Source organism: Numida meleagris, chromosome 12, assembly GCF_002078875.1.
Source record: "Numida meleagris isolate 19003 breed g44 Domestic line chromosome 12, NumMel1.0, whole genome shotgun sequence".
Lineage (NCBI taxonomy): Eukaryota > Metazoa > Chordata > Aves > Galliformes > Numididae > Numida > Numida meleagris.
The window spans coordinates 13,962,410-13,980,624 of record NC_034420.1 but is presented as its reverse complement, the minus strand read 5'-3'; the positions used below and the strand labels follow the sequence as shown (position 1 = coordinate 13,980,624).

Here is an 18,215-nt window from a genome sequence, read left to right as displayed (position 1 = left end):
CACCCCCACCGCTCTGAGGGACTGCAGGCTGAGCGGGCCCCGAGGGAGTGAGCTCCCGCAGCCCTGGCTCCGGGGCGCTTCTTCCTTTCTCCTCCTGTTTCCTTCCTCATTCCCTCTCTCCAGCGCTACTGTGCTTCCTCACTCCTACATCTTCGCTCTAAAAAGGCGTTAGGAGCTGTTCAGTGGCACACAAACCCTACGTAATCGCTGATGCTCTGATCCCTGTTTTCTGTTTCTCGGCTTTTTCAGGCACTAGGTCCTGAGAAGCAGATCTAACTTTTCTCATCTATGATGATAACTCCGTAGACCTTTTCCAAGATCAGTTTCTGGGGCACTGTTCTCTGTGACAGGGTCCTACTGACTCTACTAAATACCACAGCAAGTTGAGAATATTATTTCTGACCATCCAAGCACATTGGCACCAACGCTCAGTCACGCTGCGGCTGCCGTCCTTTAAGGCTGGATCACAAGCTGCTTTGTTTTAGCTGCCTCTGCTTTCTGAGTGAGGAAGCAGAACTGCTGCACCCCCTGATCTAGATCAGCTGCTGTGCAAATGCACCCATGGAGACTCAGACCCCATTGGTGGAAGGCTGAGTTAACTATAGCCCTAGACGGAGCCCAGAAAGGCTGAACATTTCAGCATGACCTGTGATTCTTCCTCATTCCCCTTCAGAGGGTGTCAATGCCAGAGGTGAACACTGCTAGGAGAATTCTGGTCTCACTTCTCTCAGCAGGCCAAGGTTTTGGTCTTCAAACTCAAAGGCCATGATTACAATCAGCTGAACTCGTATTTGCAGGATGGTAACCTGACCTCTTGAGGTTGTTTTCTGTTACAGCCAAATCTTTTAAGAGTATCATTAACGTGACAGGAATACTAAATGTCCGTGTTTGACAGCCACTCACAGGGAAAGCTGTCACGTTTAGCTTCATTTCTCTCAATGCACAAACAGACACAATCATTTTATCTAGCTTTAGAAAAGAGAACAGACCCATAACGTCGATGAAATATTTGTGGTATAAAAATAAACATACTCTACTTTGATTAAAAAAAAAAAAAGCTTTTTCTTGTCTGAAACTTTCGTACAATTACAGGAAATACAAAAATATATTTTGCTTACCACTTATTGTAAAAACTATGTAGCCCTTCCCAAGCTAAATTTTAAGTAGGAAATCACCCATGAGAGCTTTACAGACCGTTAATAATTTACAGTGAAAGGGAATAAAAATTACAAAGAGCTAATTATGGCCTCGGTGGATAACATGGAAAACAACGCTTTGTTATGGCTCACTTTGCTCCCTGAAAACAAGACAGACAAGCAGGCCAAGGAAGAGAGCAAAAAAGAAGTCACTGCTGCTTTCAGCAGGAGGAGGAGATGAGGGCCTTGAAATGCAAACAAATCAGCAGGCAAAATCAATAGCTGACCCAACTCAAACATAACCCAAGCGCTTCCTCTTCTTTTGCACTTCTGTCTGATTGAAGAAATGAAAACAAGAAAACCCTTTAAACATATACAGATCCATCTCTTGCAGATAGAAGCGCCTCCTCTGATACTACAGACAGACCTAACTTCATTTGGCCTGCCGTCCTCCTGTGCGCTGCCCACTGCCAACCACTGCATACGCGATTCCACACACTTCATGTATTTGCCCCAAACCCTACTTTCAGAGTTCAGACCCTGCACTTAGAGGGCCGCATATCCACATGCCTGTACTCTTACCACCAGGCTCTGGTGATACAGAGATTCCTAGGCAGCCAAACAACTTCTCCCAGACATCACACAGCTCTTGATAGCTCCCAGTGTGCCCGAGCCACCTTGGTTACTCCAACCAGACCTCTCCAGTTCCCATCAGACTCATGCTTTCCTCCATCAGCACACCAGGTCGCTTGCTATATCCATTCCTACAAACTCTGTGCCTTTTAGTTGTTCAGTTTGATATTTTAGTTATTAGAATATTAGAAGCAAGAAGAAACACGTTTTCAGGCACCGGTTATTCCAGTAGAAAGCATCCCACCAGGATCCACAAGAGGGCATTACTGGTTCATAAAACGGGAATTAGCAGAGCACCTTTCAGGCACTGAGCTTCCTATGTACAGCATGGACATCCTTGGTGAGAGCTGATATAAAATACACTACAAACAAAACCATTATAGAATCTTTTATCACTAAAGAAATATATTTCTGCGATTCTGTTCAATGGGTCCAAATTTCTAAGACTGAAAAGGAATACTGAAGTTTTGGAAAAGAGCTTCAGGGACAATAGAACAATATTAAGATTCAAAAGTCTTTTAAGTTATAACATCACTTTTATACAAGATATTAAATAATAAAATTCATACCCTTTGTTTCAACTCCTTTAATATCATTTTATCAGTGTTGTTGGCTTCCATGACCAATAGGTGTTGTTCATTTCTTATTAAAAGCAATTTAAGCATATCAGTGGAGTATCTTATGAACTTGATTATACCTGTTTTTATGAGTGTAATGCAGTCCTCTAGATAGAGGTTGAGTTTTACCTTTCAGCAGATAGAACGCATTTTGAAACCCACAGGATTCCTTCATGCAGGCTGTTCGGGCAGTGAGTTCTGCACTGACATGATGCTCTTCGAAGACTACATTAACATCATTTTAATATATCCGGGCTACATACAGACCTCACTCTAAATTCTTCTAAATATGCATAGGCAGAAATGGTCCGGAATCAAGGGGACTTGACTGTAATTTCCCAGATCACTTGGAGATCTATACACATTCAGGCAAGGGCTTTTAGACTAATCAAGCCAGAGAGAGACTGTAAGACTTTTAGAAGTTTCTCTGCCACCAAATCAGCACTCCAGGCATGCTGCAATTTTGCAGTTAATAGCAAGAAATTTTAGATAAAACATGCAACAGCAACAGAAACTTCTTCATCCTGGTCCCCTGATTAAGCTATGAGTGTGAAGAGCTTCATAAAAGAGATACAACCATCCTTGAAAGAGCTATTGCTTTGCCTTTTTCTAACAAAATATTTATCTTTCATCCTTTTCTGCCCTTTGTACCTTAATCTGCAGAAACATTACGTCTGTGATCTTTCTTTTGAGACTGTCATGAATTACCACTGGTCGCGATGGGGTTTCCATGGAAAAAGAAGGATTAAAATGCACTGAGAGGAAACTAGAGAGTCTTTTCCCTACCTAAAGTTTGAACAGGACACTCCTTGGGATGCAAGTTTCCGCCCCATGCAAATTCAGATGAGGAATAAAACACTTTACCCCCTCCTTTAATTACTTAATGCACAATAAGATAAAAATGTAACTACAGAATAACCCCCAAGAACTGTTTATTCAGAAAGTACAATCAAAAGCTCACCTTCCTGAACAACATCTTCCCTGAGCACTTTGTAAGGGAACTGTGCTGAAAAAGAGAAATACATCTCTGTGAAGGGTGAAGGGGAAGTCATCAGATCATGGCATTTGGATCCTCTATTTGGACTTACACTACCATTTTTCTTTAACTCCTGCCCTCTCCCCTCCTCTCATGTCTGAAGCTCAGTTTCTCTTCTCCCCTTTCATCTTTCCACTCTTCTGTCAAAATTGATTATTTCCTTTCTTCTCCTTCCTACAAGTTCATATGAGAGCTGGTCATGATTTGGAGGGATGGGATGAAAGTACGGCAGGGAAATGCAGTCTGAAGAGTCAGAAAAACACATCAAAGATCAAAGAGTCTAGCAATGCTGAAACAGATGTGGAAGGGTAGATCTTTCACTGTACCTTGGACTAAGATAGACCACAATCATAAGTTTTGAATAAGGAAGACCAATCCTGGAGCCAACAGCAATTTTGGCCATGTTCAGATCTCCTAAGCCTGCAGCCCTTTCTTTATGTGTTTCATGTTTAAGTTAAAATCTACTAGATTTCATTTTTTTCCCTGAGCTATTCCTAGGCCACATCTACTCCTTGCTCCACAGAACCTTTGCCGGGCACTTTTTTTTGTCTTTCTTTTGAACGACTGACGTTTAGCTTTGTTTGAAAACAGCAGGGGCAGCTATGCTACGAAGCTCAATATGTACCTGCCTGAAATGAGCTGTAAGATATCTATCCGTGCCATTGAAGAAATTTTAAAATGAGGAGGTGTATAAAAAGTAAGGCTTTGTAGACCCGAAATAGCAATCTAGAATTCGTACCTTTAATTCAGAAAATCTAAATTGTTATTGCAGCTCGAAACGTGGAGGAAAATAGAAACAGGCCGTGATGAAAAAAAGTTTCTTTCAATTTCTTAAGTACTTCTTAATTAAAAATTAGGACAGTAAAAAAATTCACGGCATAAGAATGGCAGGCTTTGGTGCTCAGAGTGTTGTTATAAAAAGATTGTAGAATGGGAACAAGCAAATGTGTGTGCTATTCAAATAGATCAGTCTTTGGCAGAGATCGCTCTTGGACAACATCAGCTGGAGGAGTTCTAAAAAGCTACAAAGGATTGAATCAGAGTTTGGAAAGTGGAAGCTATTATAAAATATAAATTAATGCAATTGCACTCCTATTTCAATTACTCATATGTCTTATCTCTTTTTCAGTAAGAAAAGAGAAAAGTGACTCGGTTGCCCCAAACAATAAAGATGCTAACCTTTCAGACACAGACATATCAACCTCCATCTCAGCTGTACGCCAACTGAAGAAGGTCCAGAAATGAGATGAAAGTTCACGGCATGATACAATTTTTAAAATGCAAATACTATTATAAGTAACTCATTTAAAGATTAAGTAGATTTTAAAACGGTTGACTTTTCATTCTGGGAATGACCTAATTGGGAGGTAAGGACCAGAATCAGCATCAAGGATATTGCTAAGCCATTCTTTAGAACTATGCAATAAAGGGGAGTGAAACCTAAATGCCAGATTGTGATGTGTGAGTGAATTTTTGTGATAATTTTTCTCCAGTTAGGAAAAACGATCTGTATTAAGGGTTAGTGTTTCAACTGATATATATATACACATCAATCCCTCTTTATCTGCATGATTTTTGGAGAAAAATTTACAGTGCACACTTAGTTGATTAGCAGATGTTGCTTTTTGGTCAAATCATAACCTATTTGCTGAGGAGATCTTATTCAGGTTTGATCTCTCCATGAAATAGGAAACCATGAAAGGAGTGGGTTTTTCCTCCATCACAGCACACTGTCTTACTCTCTGCAACGTGAACTGGCACATCTGCCACTAACACGAAGAGGAAGAGTTCCCATTACGTTTATTTCTCAGTGCCCCTTTGAAACGCTACAAAGAGTAACGCTTACTAGGAAGAAATATTCCAGATCCTTCAGAGTTATTACAGGTCACTGAAGCAGCTCATAGCTAAACTTGTACTAAAGAACTCTTCAGCAACAGGCTGTTACCAACACTGCAGACATTATTACAAACTCAGAGGTGGAAATACTGCTTATTATGGCTTCTAGTCTTCCACACTGCTCGTGGTCTTATGCCACAGCAATAACATGCCTTCACTCTAACTGAGATGAGACCATACTGCATATACATGAGCCCCTGCTGAGCTATGGGCTGGTTCAGATGACAGTGCCCTGGGCTCTGTGCTGGTAAGGGTCAAACACTACCTGGTTTAAAACCACCACGGGGACATTTACCCAAGATCATGTCTCTAGCTACCATATAACCAGCAGCTTGGCAAAGATATTCCAATTGGAATTATTACTCCAATAATACCATGTAATTGGAATAATGCTGATAGGTGATTATCAGGGTAATGACTCACATTCAGTATAATGAGACTCAGTACACTATTATTTTAGAGGTTTTTTTGTTCATTTGTTTGTTTTGCAAACTGTTACTGGAAACCCCAATAAAACTCATACAATCATTCTGAAAATCCTACCAGATTCTAGAACCACTGAAAACCCACAGAGGTAGAGCAACCAAATTTACACTTGACTGTTTCTTTACCAACCCAGTCGCAGTCTTAACCACAATGCATTTCCAACATTTTGTTATCAGCTTACACATGAAGTTCTCACTAGTTGCAATCCTGCCTTCCAGTTAGCTATCGATGCCAACTGATAATGACTATTTTCACGTCATTTTTATTGAGCAATTTAGAAATATCATGATCATTTATATAAAGTAAATACAATTCTGCTATCCATTAGCCTTGTTTGCAAATAGACACTACAGCACGTGGATGAAAACAATATACCTTGGCCCCTTCGTTCCCAGCCATGGATTCCGCTCAGTGTATGTACCTTTGACGTCAAGCATAAGCAGACCAAGAGCAGCTACACCTGTGAGCCTCTGATGTCAGATGATATTTAATTCACAACAGGTTACAACAAATTAAGCCCACAGAAGGTAGCAGATAGACATGACTGTAAAATAAATGGGATCACATGTTAAACACTTCAGTCCTTCCACAGATGGAGGACTGCACACAGTACTATCTTAGAAACAGATGCCAATGTAGATAAGCAATCTGATGTTTGATTAAAATTTATAAATAGAATCAGAACATCTTTTAATTTTACTGGCTTATTTCATTTATAAACAGATAATCCATTTTTATGGCTTGTTCTGATACACATCTAGCATATTTCATTTTTAGGTCTTGATTCATTTCCTGGGTTTTACCACAACCAGAAGCAGAAATTGTAAAGCACTTTGGAAAAGTTTTCTTTTGCAATGTTTTTGACATAATCAAAATCAGCAAGTGCTAGAAATGTTTTAGAAAAGTATATTCACATTGCACAGTCCCAGCAGTTTGGCTAAAATTTCAGAATTCAGAGACCACTCTTGAAATAAAAAGCAATGGGTGAAAGTGAAGAGAAGGAAATTTTAGGGTAAGGCTTTAAGTGAATCTTCCTAACAGTAAATGAGGCACTGGAACACATAACCAAGGATCACCACAAATGTTCACAAGACAGGTTAGGCAAATACATCACAAATAGAAGCAAATGCAGTCGGAGCAAGAGATTCATCTGGCTGATGTGAGAGGCCCCCTCCAGCTCTCTTTTCTACAACCACAGCAGCATGACAACTAACCATGTTTTCAGATACTGAGTTCTAACCTGAGCTCTTAGTACAGCATCAGTCTTGCTTAAGCCCAAAATCCTGCTGCTTTTCGGAACACTCTCCAAAAAGCAGAAGCAGCAAGACAGACGCCAGCATCCTCAAATGTTTTGTCTGCAAGTTTCCACTTCTCTAATTTAACAAGGAATCCTCAGCTAGTTTTCATGAGTCTGTCCCTACGCAAACACATGCTAACTCCTGACCATTTTCTACTGCCTCTGCTCCTAACTCCAAAGAGCCACACGACAGTTCAGCATGAGAGGCCGGGACAGTGGGGGCCAAAGGGAGCCAGGTAGGAAATGACAAGTTTAAAAAGCAGTCTACCAAATACCACGTCTGAGAAGGACGAGCTCATTTCCTGTTCCATAAATATCTGCTCTAAATATTTAACAGGCACATGCTGAACGGTACTATATTTAACACATACACACACAAAAAAAGTGACCATGGACTTCTACTGGAAAAAGAGTAGTAGTAATAAGAAGTGTAGTAATAATAAATCCCCTTTTCAGCAAGTGGTGGTATAAGGTGTTGTGCTTTGCTTTTCGTTAAGATTGTTATAACTCTGGTGTAAAATTTAACATAGCACTTTATAGTGGAAAATATGATGAATTTAATTGCAATAGAGCAAATGATGCACTTACTAGGACACTGATATCTCCCCTCAGTTAAAAAAGCAAGAAACCATCTGCAAATATTTATGTATGAAATCCCACATAGGGAAAACATTTGCAGTACAGAACAAATAAGATAACTGAAAATGAAATTGCAAGATAAGGTGTTTGGGCGGAGGGAAGCAACGCAGTGAGGAAAAGCCATCCCCATGACTACTGGTCCTTTCTCCTCCCTGCTCACTGCTGTTTGCCTCTTCTTGGATTCCAGAGCGTGCTTTATTCCTCAGCAGCCTTTCTGCAGACTGGCGGATTTGATCACAGTTGGAAATTGTGAAACTGTGGTTTGTTTCAGAAAGAGAAGAAAGGAGAGTTTAAGTACAGCTTCAGCAGCAGATGGCTCTGCTTTGGAATCTTTCATACACAAAGGAGATGTGTTTGCTGGCTTTGTAATCAACTCAGAAAAGGAAAAGACATTTTGCTAACGACAGTGTGGATATGACTTGAATTTTTCATCAGGTAAGAAGTCAGAGAATCTATAAACCTGAGTGAAAAGCTACTTAAATATAACTCCTACAGGATAATTGTATTCTGTACATCCTATATTTAAAATTGAATGGAAAGTTTCATTCAGATTGCAATACTTTGGAACTTAATGGACAGATGATGTTTGCAACCAAGATATTAACTTGTCACTTCAAGGGGACAGAACTATGCATTTTAGGTAAGAAAATACTTAAAAAGAAAGTCTTTTAAAAACTTCTTTTAATTTAGACTATGTTTTAATTTTTTCCTTATGCACATTTCAATGTTTCTGCATCTAGAGGAATGAAAGCATCTGGCTAAGTGGATTATCATTCCTCACAGTGTTGAACTCTCACTGTCTATGATAGAGAATCTTTTCTGAAATGCATGGATTAGGGATTGAAGTAAGTGACAGACATGAGTTCTCTTATTAAGCATTGCAATCCTGTTCTGACATCAGCTGTAGTTGCAGTTCAAGGATGCTTACTCCACCGATATTTATCAGTTTAAAAAAAATACCAGTATGTATTACAATTTAGTTCAACATGCTGCAGTGAGTTCGGGTGTAACTTATTTTTCTAACACTATGAATACTCCAAATGCTTAAACAAGACAAGTATAATTGTTTTATTGTCAAGAAAATGTTTAAATTGCCTTTCAGAATGACATGCACTAAAGTGAGCACTTTTTAACTCATAATACGAAGCAAACAGTGAAAAGAAATTCATCTTTTTTTCTGAGTAAAGCATGACAGCGTGGATGATGAGTGTGCTATAAGCTAATGCATTGAGTGAGCTGCCCAGAAGGCCAGCATGGGGATTTGGCCTTAATGGTAGGCAGTGCCAAGGGGGCCCTGATGTCCACAGTGAATTACTGGGAAAGGACATGCAACACTCACTACCAAACCATCTTTTGCAGCCATGGATAAGGAAGTGAGAGGAGCCAATAGAACGTTAAATATTATCAGCCTGGCTCAGCCTCATGGCCTCCTAGTCCCTGCAGCTTCTCCTGCTGACATAACAAGCAGGAAAAAGCAGAGCTTGTCTTTGAGAGTATCTTCCTTTGGAGCCAGAGCCCCTGCTAACACCTCACCTTTTCTTAAACAGCAGCTGTCAGGCGAGCCAGGTGAACACTGCAGGCAGTGCAAAGAGGAAGATCACCACTGGGACAAAGCAGCCAGGCTTTGGACCCTTATACATCTGGAAGTGGCAGCAAAGCTCATCAGGGCAACATTTAGCACCGGCTGTCTTGTCCTTCCAGCACATGCATTCTTCTGTATGATAAATCCAGCCAGGCAATTAGTGCTACTCTAGGGAAAAGCAGTTTGCAGTGCATTCCAGGAAATACGTTACTGCTTTACTGAGGCACATCATCTGTTTGTGCTAGCTTCCAAATCCTCTCACTTTTGACTGAACTCAGTAAGAGGAGTTTTTGCAAGCTGGTGCACACTAATTTCAGTACACAGCTGTTTTCCTGATCTACCAGGCTCCAGACACCAGTGAGAGATTACAAAATCCAACTGAGCCACTGGATTTCAATGGCTCTTGATGCTTTGTTGACTGAGCTCTTATGCCACCCTCTCACTACAGCTGAAACGGGGCCAGCTGGGTTATTTAAGAAGACTACAGGCGTTAACGTTAGACCCCTACAACAAATTAAGGCATATTTGGAACATCAAGCCACATACGGGCACATAGATCTACAGCTACTTCTCATTCTAGCATAACTACAGTAAAATACACTATTAAAGTATATTTTAATCAGAAGGACAGTGATAACAGATCCTACAAAGGCTTGTTTGTTTTTTTAAATCTTAATTTGAAGAACACAAACTAAGGTCAAGTAGAAGCATGAGAATAAAGCAGTTCTGGATATAGCTTTAGGTGTAACATTCTTTGGGTAGCTGTAGGAAATCAAACAGCTATAAAATCATATTTTCCAGTTTAGTCTTGGACTTGTGCTTAATCTTGCACAAGGCACCAAACAGTTTTTATTCCCTAGTGATTAAATAGTGGCAATCATTTCTGTAAAAAGGCTGATGAAACTTCTACATATAAAAATTACTTCTGTAATAATAAAACATCTACCCATCCCTTCCTCTTTTTCTGCGTCCCCTAACATTCCACTGCTTCTCCATCCCATTCTCTCCACAGGACTCACAACGCTATGGTATTTATTACCAGGGATGACGACTGACCTTCTTCCAGCAAGTTTTCCAATAATTCCTTCTTCAAAAAGGAATTACGGTGAGTTAACAGTTCAGTTTTGAAAGTTGTTATGTATGGCACATATCAACCCATCTTCAAATTTCAGAGCTCACTCTTACCTCCTCCTTTTTTTATTTCTCCAGGTTGGAAACACAGTCCTTTTCTGGTTAGAAAGCTGGTGAGCCTTTGATTTCAGATTAACTTTTTAACTCAATGATAAATTCAGACCCATCAAGAATTTTTGCTGAAGCTAATTCTTCCCATTACTATTAGTTTTATAACAACAGAATGGTATTGTATTACATTCTTTGCCTGACAGCTGTTAAAGTTAGAAGTGAAAGAAGAGTCAGCTGGGTATCTCTGGAGTACATGCTGCATCTAATCACAGAAAATGTTGGGGGTATCAATTGTCAGCCTCGTACAACAGTGAGTGGTGTGTAGGGAGATGAAACAGACAATCTTTCACAACTGCAGATAGGAAACAATCAGGTGTGTAACTAAGATGTGATCTTTGCACAGTTAACATTTTTCTCAGGTTAGATTGAGGAAAAAGGACACGCTAGCTCCAATAAGTAAGCAAAACAAGGTACTCCCTTAAAGATGTCATTGATAGAGGCTCTGAATACCACTTATGCTCAAGCACGCACCATTCTGGATTAAACCAGAGGGATTTGGTGAATTAGCTCACACTGCTTTCTAGTTTTAGAGGAAACGTATGTATGATGTCTAAAGCAGCAATCTGATGGCAGGATCCAATTCTTCATTCTTCTGATAACCCAAAAGCAACAGACCGCTCTCACTGGCGTTCCTCAAACTTTGCTAAATCTTTGGCTGAGATAGATCTTAAAATATTTTATTTTGAAAAGTAACATTTACCTACGGTTAGTAAAAGAGGATTTGTGTGAAAACGTTCATGCAGTGTTAAACAGAGCTGTCACTGCTATTTCTCAAACATCACAGTCATAGTTCTCTAGCAGTCAGTACAGAGCCTTAGAAAAGGAGGACCAGCCTCCACCCACCTTTCTGTACAAAACCACTAACACTAGACCATTTGCTTTTCTTTTCAGAACTCATCAGTGCAGTAATTACATCAGACTTGCTTTAAACTTCAAGGACACCAAATACAAAGATTTAATCACAGTAATCACCGCCTTGCAAACTCCAAGGAAAACATCTTCTAAGTGATAAGGGGATGGATGTACTCACAGATGCAACACCTTCCTAGCTAGTTTTTACCCATAGACTGGGAGATGCTTCACAATGGATAAAGCCATTCGGCCTCCTACAGAGACTTTACCTAATCAAACTATCCCAAACAGCAGCTATTCTCAGTTTTTGAACTTTGATACCTGTCAACCTTCCTTCCCTGCAGTATTCTTGCTTATTACAGCTTACACATTAGTTACAGCAGTGGGGCTTTTTGGAAATATTTGCCTGATTACTATAATAAAGAGACAGAAAGAAGCTCAAAATGTTACAAACATTTTGATTGCCAACCTCTCTTTATCGGATGTATTGATCTGCATCATGTGTATTCCTGTCACAGTGGCATACACTTTAATGGATTACTGGATATTTGGGGAAGCTATGTGTAAAATAAGCTCTTTCATACAAAGTATATCTGTCACAGTCTCCATTTTCTCGCTTGTACTGATTGCTATTGAGAGATACCAGTTAATTGTAAATCCTCGTGGCTGGAAGCCTAATACCTCACATGCTTACTGGGGAATAATTTTCATTTGGGTTTTCTCCCTGGTGATATCCATTCCTTTTTTAATGTTTCACCACTTAACGGACGAACCCTTCAAGCACCTCTCCCTCCACAGCGATTTCTATAAGAACAAAGTCGCATGCATCGAGGCCTGGCCTTCTGTTACAGAACGACTGATTTTCACCACGAGTCTGCTGCTTTTCCAGTACTGCTTCCCACTGGGGTTTATTTTCATCTGCTATCTCAAGATATTTGTATGCCTCCGGCGGAGACACAGTAAAATAGATAGGATGAGAGAGAACGAGAGCAGGCTGAGTGAAAACAAAAGGATTAATTTGATGTTGATATCAATTGTTGTGACCTTTGCAGCTTGCTGGTTGCCTCTCAATATATTCAATGTTGTTTTTGACTGGAACCACGAGGCACTGATGAGCTGTAATCATAACCTAGCATTTACATTGTGCCACCTCGTGGCCATGATCTCAACATGTATCAATCCCATCTTCTATGGATTCCTCAACAAGAATTTTCAGAAGGATTTGAGAGTGCTAGTTCATCACTGCAGATGCTCAGCATCACAAGAGGAATATGAAAACATTGCCCTTTCAAATCTGCAAACTGATGTATCTAAGGGTTCTCTGAAACTGAATAACCACCCTCCTGTGGATACCTAAAATAATCCAGCAGCATTTTCCAAAATGTTGCATTTTGCTGCAGATGACCTTTTTCTGCAGGCCTTCATCCTGGTACCTCATCTAACTGAAGTTAGAGGTGGTCTTTGCCATTTAATTCAGCACAAACAGAATCATGTTCCCAAAGGCATACTGCTAACAAGTATTTCATGATGGTATTAATGCTAATAAACCATTTCCAAGAGTTTTAAAGAACAATGAATATCAACAGTATTAACATCTTATTTTTTAATCCACAATTTCCAGGTCACTGTAAGAGTATTTCCATTGACGCAGCTGTCCTTCCTACACACCTGGCTTTGCCTAAGTAAACCATGAATACTGAGGCTTCCTCAACTTCATCAGCCTTTTTACAAACTGATTTTTGTCTTTTTAATTTTCCAGCCCTGCACCATTGCCATCTCCACTACATGGTAACTTTGCACAGCAGTTTATAAGCAGTTTATACTGAGAGGAAGGCCCCTCAAGTTACCCTCAACCTTCACTAGCATCTTCCTTCCAGCCCCAGCATGGAGTTCACTTTGCTTTAATACCGGTTCATCCTAGAAACTGTACCTTAATGTGAGAAAAGGTTGGAGTTGGAATTTCTTTTTTTTTTTCCTTTATTTTAAATGAGCACTAAAGCAAGCCCCATTTGCTGTGCTGCAAATTTGCATCAGACCTCTGCTGATCAAGACGCAATATGTATTTAGCATTCCTCCTAAAAGCATTGCATCCTCCTCAAAACCACTGGTATAGATCATTGCTTTCTCTGTTCTCATCATCGCTGGCCTTTAAAACTGACCTTTTAGAATCTCCATTATGAAACAGACATGCTATGAACTCAAAGTAAATTGTTTCTGCTACTTACCCTGATTATGGGTTTTTCTTTTAATAGAAAAATAGTTTTCTCCTTTAATTTCCAAAATATCTTTCCCACATCTCTGCACTAGCAAGAGGTCACATCTGGGGCATCTGCAGTTGTTTCTGTTTGACTATGCTTGAGAAGAGCTTGTAAAACCATTGAATCCTTAGAGTTGGAAGGGTTGGAAGCTTCTTTTGTTATGCAATGTATGGAAACCTGATGATGTCATATTGAACACAACTTCTCTCAAATTAAATCATAATAAAAATCATTTTCCAGTGTGGTCATGAAAATTAATGAAAGCGATTCTTCACCCATGCGATAGTGCCAACATAAAAATCAGCTAAAATTCAGTTGTTCAAATGATACACCTCAGTCCAACGACCCACTGCCTTAGAGATCAACTTGCTTTCTCTTGTTCAAGCTCTTAGAAAAAGGCTCAGTTGACAACTGCTTCCTGATTCCCACTGAGCAAGATCTCATTGAAACCTATTAGGGCCTGATCCCATTGAAGTCACAAGAGCAGTGATAGTTGCAAGAGTAAGAAAGGCAGAACTATTGACATGGAAATCAAGTATTTGAGTGACAGGTATGAATTAGTTTTGGCACAACATAGCACTTCTTTTCTAATTAGATCAAATATAGTGCACATGAAATAGAGCGCATAAACAACCACAGCTTAAGCACATCTGCTTTTGGCATTACAGAAAGAAAATTGGGAGAGAGTAAAATACCTAGTAGAGGCTAATAATCAGCTATTGAGAGTACCTCAGTATTAATGGTTCCCATTAATTCCAACCTTCGGTCAGTTCAACCACTGGGCTCCCTTCTCTGCTGACACACACCATCTGCCTGCCCAGCACAACAGGCGCTGAACCAAGCAGAAAGCAGCAACCCAGCCAGCAACACTGCGACACACCGCGCAGAAACAGAGGGGCTGGTGTGTATTTGCAGCTGGTGGAGGGGAGGCGATGGAGTTTGCCTTCCTCTAAGGCAAGGAAATGATTAATTAGCACCATTTCACTTCCTTAATTGAGAGCAAATCTGATTCAGGAATTACACTTCTTGCAGAGGTCCCGGTGCCCATACAGAAAGCTATCTCATACTGTCAGGTCATTCACAGGACAAAGTACTGTAACAAGTTAGAGGCTGGGCTACCAACCAGCCTCCTCTGAGGTTGGAACACGTCTCTACCACGGTCCCTCTCAGACCTGAGCACACCATTTACAGCTTCAGAGCCACTGACTGAAGCAATTCACAAGCACATGACATTTGCAATATGCTCCACTTCTTTAATATTCAACACAAGAGTTAAGAACACTCTCTCTTCCCATTGTGGCACACATCTCAGATAGTATTTAGGGTTTGAATGAGGCCCAGCTGAGATTCCCAAGCGTGACTTTGGCCCAAGTGTCTCCCATACCAGTAGTGCCATCTCACCACAGCCATGCCCAAGTGTGCTTAGTTTTACAGTAGAAGTGTTGTTAGTGGTTTAAATACAGCCATGGAGCGAACACTAGTCCAAATTATATGGTCAGAGGGCCAGCAGAAACTCTTGTGACCCTGAGAAGGCCAGGACTGATGGATGCTCCCCTGACCATCCCTCTGTAAGTGCTTAGGCAGTTCATATTTGTGACATTAATCAGTTAAAGAAAAAAAAAAGGCTGCTGCTGCTTTTTGTGACACCTGTCATCTTGATCAGGGTTAAGCAATCACTTTGTTCAGTCTGATTCTTGGAATAAGAGGTTCTTCATTACCAGGTGGAAGCTCTCTGAGCAGTGAGACTGCTTCAGACCCCAACGTGAATAATAACACTTGTGCCTTGATTTCTGTCTTGTTCTTCCCTACACTTTCATTTGACTCAAGTGCTGATACTCCATTTCTGTTCCGAGCTTTCAGTTATCAAGTATCTCTTCTCTTAATGCTGGACTTTCAAAAATCACTGCTCACTGCACACAGTGCCATCACCGCCTTGAGGGTGCCACCCTCGGTGCCATGCATTCTCTCACTACACCCACTGGCTTTGTATGCAGCCTGATACCTAATTTCCAGACTCAGTAGGAGGGAACTGACTTTAACAGGAATAGAATCAGACAAACAGAAGTTACTTATTTTTAATACATGAGTATTATGGACTCCAACGTGACACGTGATAGAGACGTACGTAACTGTGCAACATGGAATATTTAAAGATGGCTCAGGTCACAGTACTCAGTATTAAGCTGACAAATATTGCCCTGTGTTAGAAAATGCTGGAAATGTTATTTTCCCATATTTTATTGGTATAACGTGGATGCAGTTGTAACAGCTTTGCTCACCAGAACGCTGTAACTTGAGGTAACCTAATGTCGCACAGGGAGCTTCCATGGGGGAGCAGCCACACGGAATCGAACATGGGAAGCAAGCTGGGGGACCTGGACTTACAAACACTACCCAAATGTACAAAGAAATTCTTAGCACTGATGTGGGATTAAATAATGAAAAAGTGCACCACGACACGCTTGAGGTAGTTCGGTCACACAGACCATGCTGATATATTTATAAAGAATCATTTAAATTAATATATCCTTACATATCTTCGTACTTTATGGTTAATTGGTTTAACTGTAAGCACATATAACTAAAGTTAGATACTTGGTAAACAGCATTTATTGTGAAAGTCATTCTGTAGAACAGAGAACTCGGCTGATTACTGATTGTAATTTTGTATGTGTACAAAAGCAGTGCCATTGCTGCACGTTATTTAAATACTTTGATTCCTCCTGACAAATAAACATCACCTGTGAAACACTCACACTGCCCAGCTGCTAAACATTATTGCTTGTAATATTAGTAGGACAGTTCTTGAGCAAACGGTTCTGGAAACTGCTTTAGCACTTCATATGTTCTCTAATTAGACAAACAGAGACCAGTGAAAAGCGAGATATTTGCTTTTTCCAGGGGAAAAAGAATTTAAAACACTGTGAATTCTCAGCATTACAAACGCTTAACTAAAACCAATGCAAACAGCTACAGAGCATTCTCAGGGCTCATGGCACTGCCATCCCTTTTGGTGAAGGACAGGATCATAAGACAGGGAGGTTTCAAGGGAATTCATGACTCAAGGGCACAGCAACTTCTTACTGCGGCACCTCACGATTTGTACTCAGACATCAGCAGCGTGTTAGAAGCACTGTTTCTCTAGATGCCTTGCAAGGATTTGCAACTTGTCTGAGTGGAAGTTTCCCTTCAGTAGCTCAGAAAATGTTATCTGCAGAACAAATAGTGTAAGAGCTTTTCCCACTGCTGCATTGCAGCCCAACTGGTACGTATTTGCTATGGAAGCAGCCTCTACTATTGTGTTTTAACTCACTGAAATCTAAACAGGGAAAAAGTCTTTTGATTTTTCTTGTTTAAGCCAAAATCTTCACATTTTCCTGCATTATCACTATTTCCACATGTGATAAAAACTCCTGGGGTGCTACAATGGCAAAAAAAGTTGCCACACTATGTCCCCATCACACAGTTGTAAATACATTGAATGCTTTGAAACCTTTATATTCACGTCCCAACTATAAAACAAAACTCACCTTAGAGCAAGACAGAGGTGGCATGATCAAGACAGGATACGCTGTCAGCAGATGTATAGAGAAGAGCGAGCAACAGAGTTTGGAGAACTTCAGAATTGGCAGAGGAACTCTGTTCAGGAAAGGACAAGCAGAAATAGCTGCAGTTATCAGCAAGACTCAATATAACTTCAATTTTCTGCAAAATACTTCTTATTAGAATCACAGAATGGCTTGGGTTGGAAAGGACCTTACAGAGCACCCAGCTCCAACCGCCTGCTGTGGGCACGATGCCACCCACTAGACCAGGCTGCCCATGGCCCCACCCATGGGGCCTCATTAGACTCAGTTCCAAAATATTCCACAGAATATATGGAATTACAGACACAAACAGTGTCAGAGAGACATTAACCTCAACACAGCATGTCCTGCAGAGGGGAAGGACACCTGCTCCCAAACTCAGGTGTGAACCCAGCCCGCTGCCAAAGGAATATTTTAAAACAGTATTTAGAGTAATACTCTCATAGTAGAGCTAATCTAAAATGAAGCTCTGAGTAACTTCACAACAAAAGGTCAGATGGGCTGCAGATGTAGTCAGTGGAACCTCAAACTCCACAGATGTAGAATGACACTGTCCTTTCACTTCCATGCTAATAAGCCTCTCAGAAATGCTCCACGGTGACAACCTTAGAATTATCTTGTCTACAATTGCTCGTTTTTAAACAAGGTTCCTTTGGCATACAGCTTGGTTTCCATGCAAATGCACTGACTGATGTCTTTTATTTCATTTCATAGGCTTCTCTATTAGTCACAGGCTATTTACATAATGTGATGGAAGTGGCACCTTTGTGGAGCTATTCCCTGTGCAGAATTCATTTCACCCTCATACCTAGTGAGGAAAACTTGCTAGTTCATTTAGATGCTTTGGCTGTAACAGCCAGAGGAAACATGAATTTGTCCTCCCAACCAAGAATGGATACTACAGTCAAAAGAAGCCGACAAAGTTTGGGGTCTCTCCATAGAAAACTGCTTACT

General features: G+C 40.4%; 1 protein-coding gene and 1 long non-coding RNA gene across 3 annotated transcripts in view; one reads left to right on the top strand and one right to left on the bottom strand.

Moving 5' to 3' along the window:
• Positions 125 to 14,167, top strand: LOC110405458 (neuropeptide Y receptor type 6-like). The gene is made up of 3 exons (XM_021410771.1): positions 125 to 10,427; positions 10,532 to 10,566; positions 11,456 to 14,167. Exon 3 carries the CDS (start codon positions 11,649 to 11,651, stop codon positions 12,771 to 12,773), a length of 1,125 nt encoding a protein of 374 aa, XP_021266446.1. The 5' UTR covers positions 125 to 10,427; positions 10,532 to 10,566; positions 11,456 to 11,648; the 3' UTR covers positions 12,774 to 14,167.
• LOC110405461 overlaps positions 15,743 to 18,215 on the bottom strand; it is a 46,783-nt gene continuing 44,310 nt past the window's right edge. Inside the window, exons 8-9 of one of the 2 annotated variants that reach the window (XR_002442884.1) lie at positions 17,205 to 17,313; positions 15,743 to 16,885 (exon numbers count right to left, since the gene is read on the bottom strand). This is a non-coding gene — a long non-coding RNA (uncharacterized LOC110405461). Of the gene's footprint in view, positions 17,314 to 18,215 lie in introns of both variants that reach the window. The other variant, XR_002442883.1, reaches the window with a different exon arrangement.

Bases quoted from the DNA above. Each gene is read 5' to 3' on its own strand.
- LOC110405458 (XM_021410771.1), top strand. From the start codon at position 11,649: ATGGATAAAGCCATTCGGCCTCCTACAGAGACTTTACCTAATCAAACT.